Source organism: Merops nubicus, unplaced genomic scaffold, assembly GCF_000691845.1.
Source record: "Merops nubicus isolate BGI_N331 unplaced genomic scaffold, ASM69184v1 scaffold41364, whole genome shotgun sequence".
Classification (NCBI taxonomy): Eukaryota; Metazoa; Chordata; class Aves; order Coraciiformes; family Meropidae; genus Merops; species Merops nubicus.
The window spans coordinates 1-342 of record NW_008602957.1 but is presented as its reverse complement, the minus strand read 5'-3'; the positions used below and the strand labels follow the sequence as shown (position 1 = coordinate 342).

Genomic DNA, 342 nt, shown 5'->3' with positions numbered 1-342 from the left:
TGAAGCTAAGAAATAACCCTCTGGTTTTGAAGCGGCTGCACTGCACACAAAACGGATTAAAAGCGGTCTGAAAGGGTGCAGCCATGGAGAAAAAAAAGATGCCAGCGCTCTGAAGAACCAGAGGAGCAAGCAGCAGGCGAAGGACAAGAGGCAGGGAGGGGGCAAAGCCCGTGCGCGGGCGGACCAGCCACACCGAGCGGTGCTGCTCACCACCACGGATCTGGGCATAGCAGGCTTGAAGGCTCCACAGAAGTCCAGCAATCGCTTTTCGTAGTACTTGCATATCGCCAGCTCCTCGGAGGGCACCAGGAGGCTAGGATCCGCGAGCGGGACCTTGAGGGG

The 342-nt window shown here is 57.9% G+C and overlaps 1 protein-coding gene across 1 annotated transcript in view; it reads right to left on the bottom strand.

Annotated features, from left to right (window-relative positions):
* The window catches only part of CCNH (cyclin H), a gene marked incomplete at its 5' end in the record, with an annotated part of 3,262 nt that extends 2,923 nt beyond the window's left edge, over window positions 1–339 (bottom strand). The window contains one exon of the mRNA XM_008938518.1: window positions 211–339. Within this exon, the coding sequence (XP_008936766.1) occupies window positions 211–339 (129 nt within the window). The remainder of the gene's footprint in view (window positions 1–210) is intronic.
* Between the last annotated feature and the right edge of the window lie 3 nt (window positions 340–342).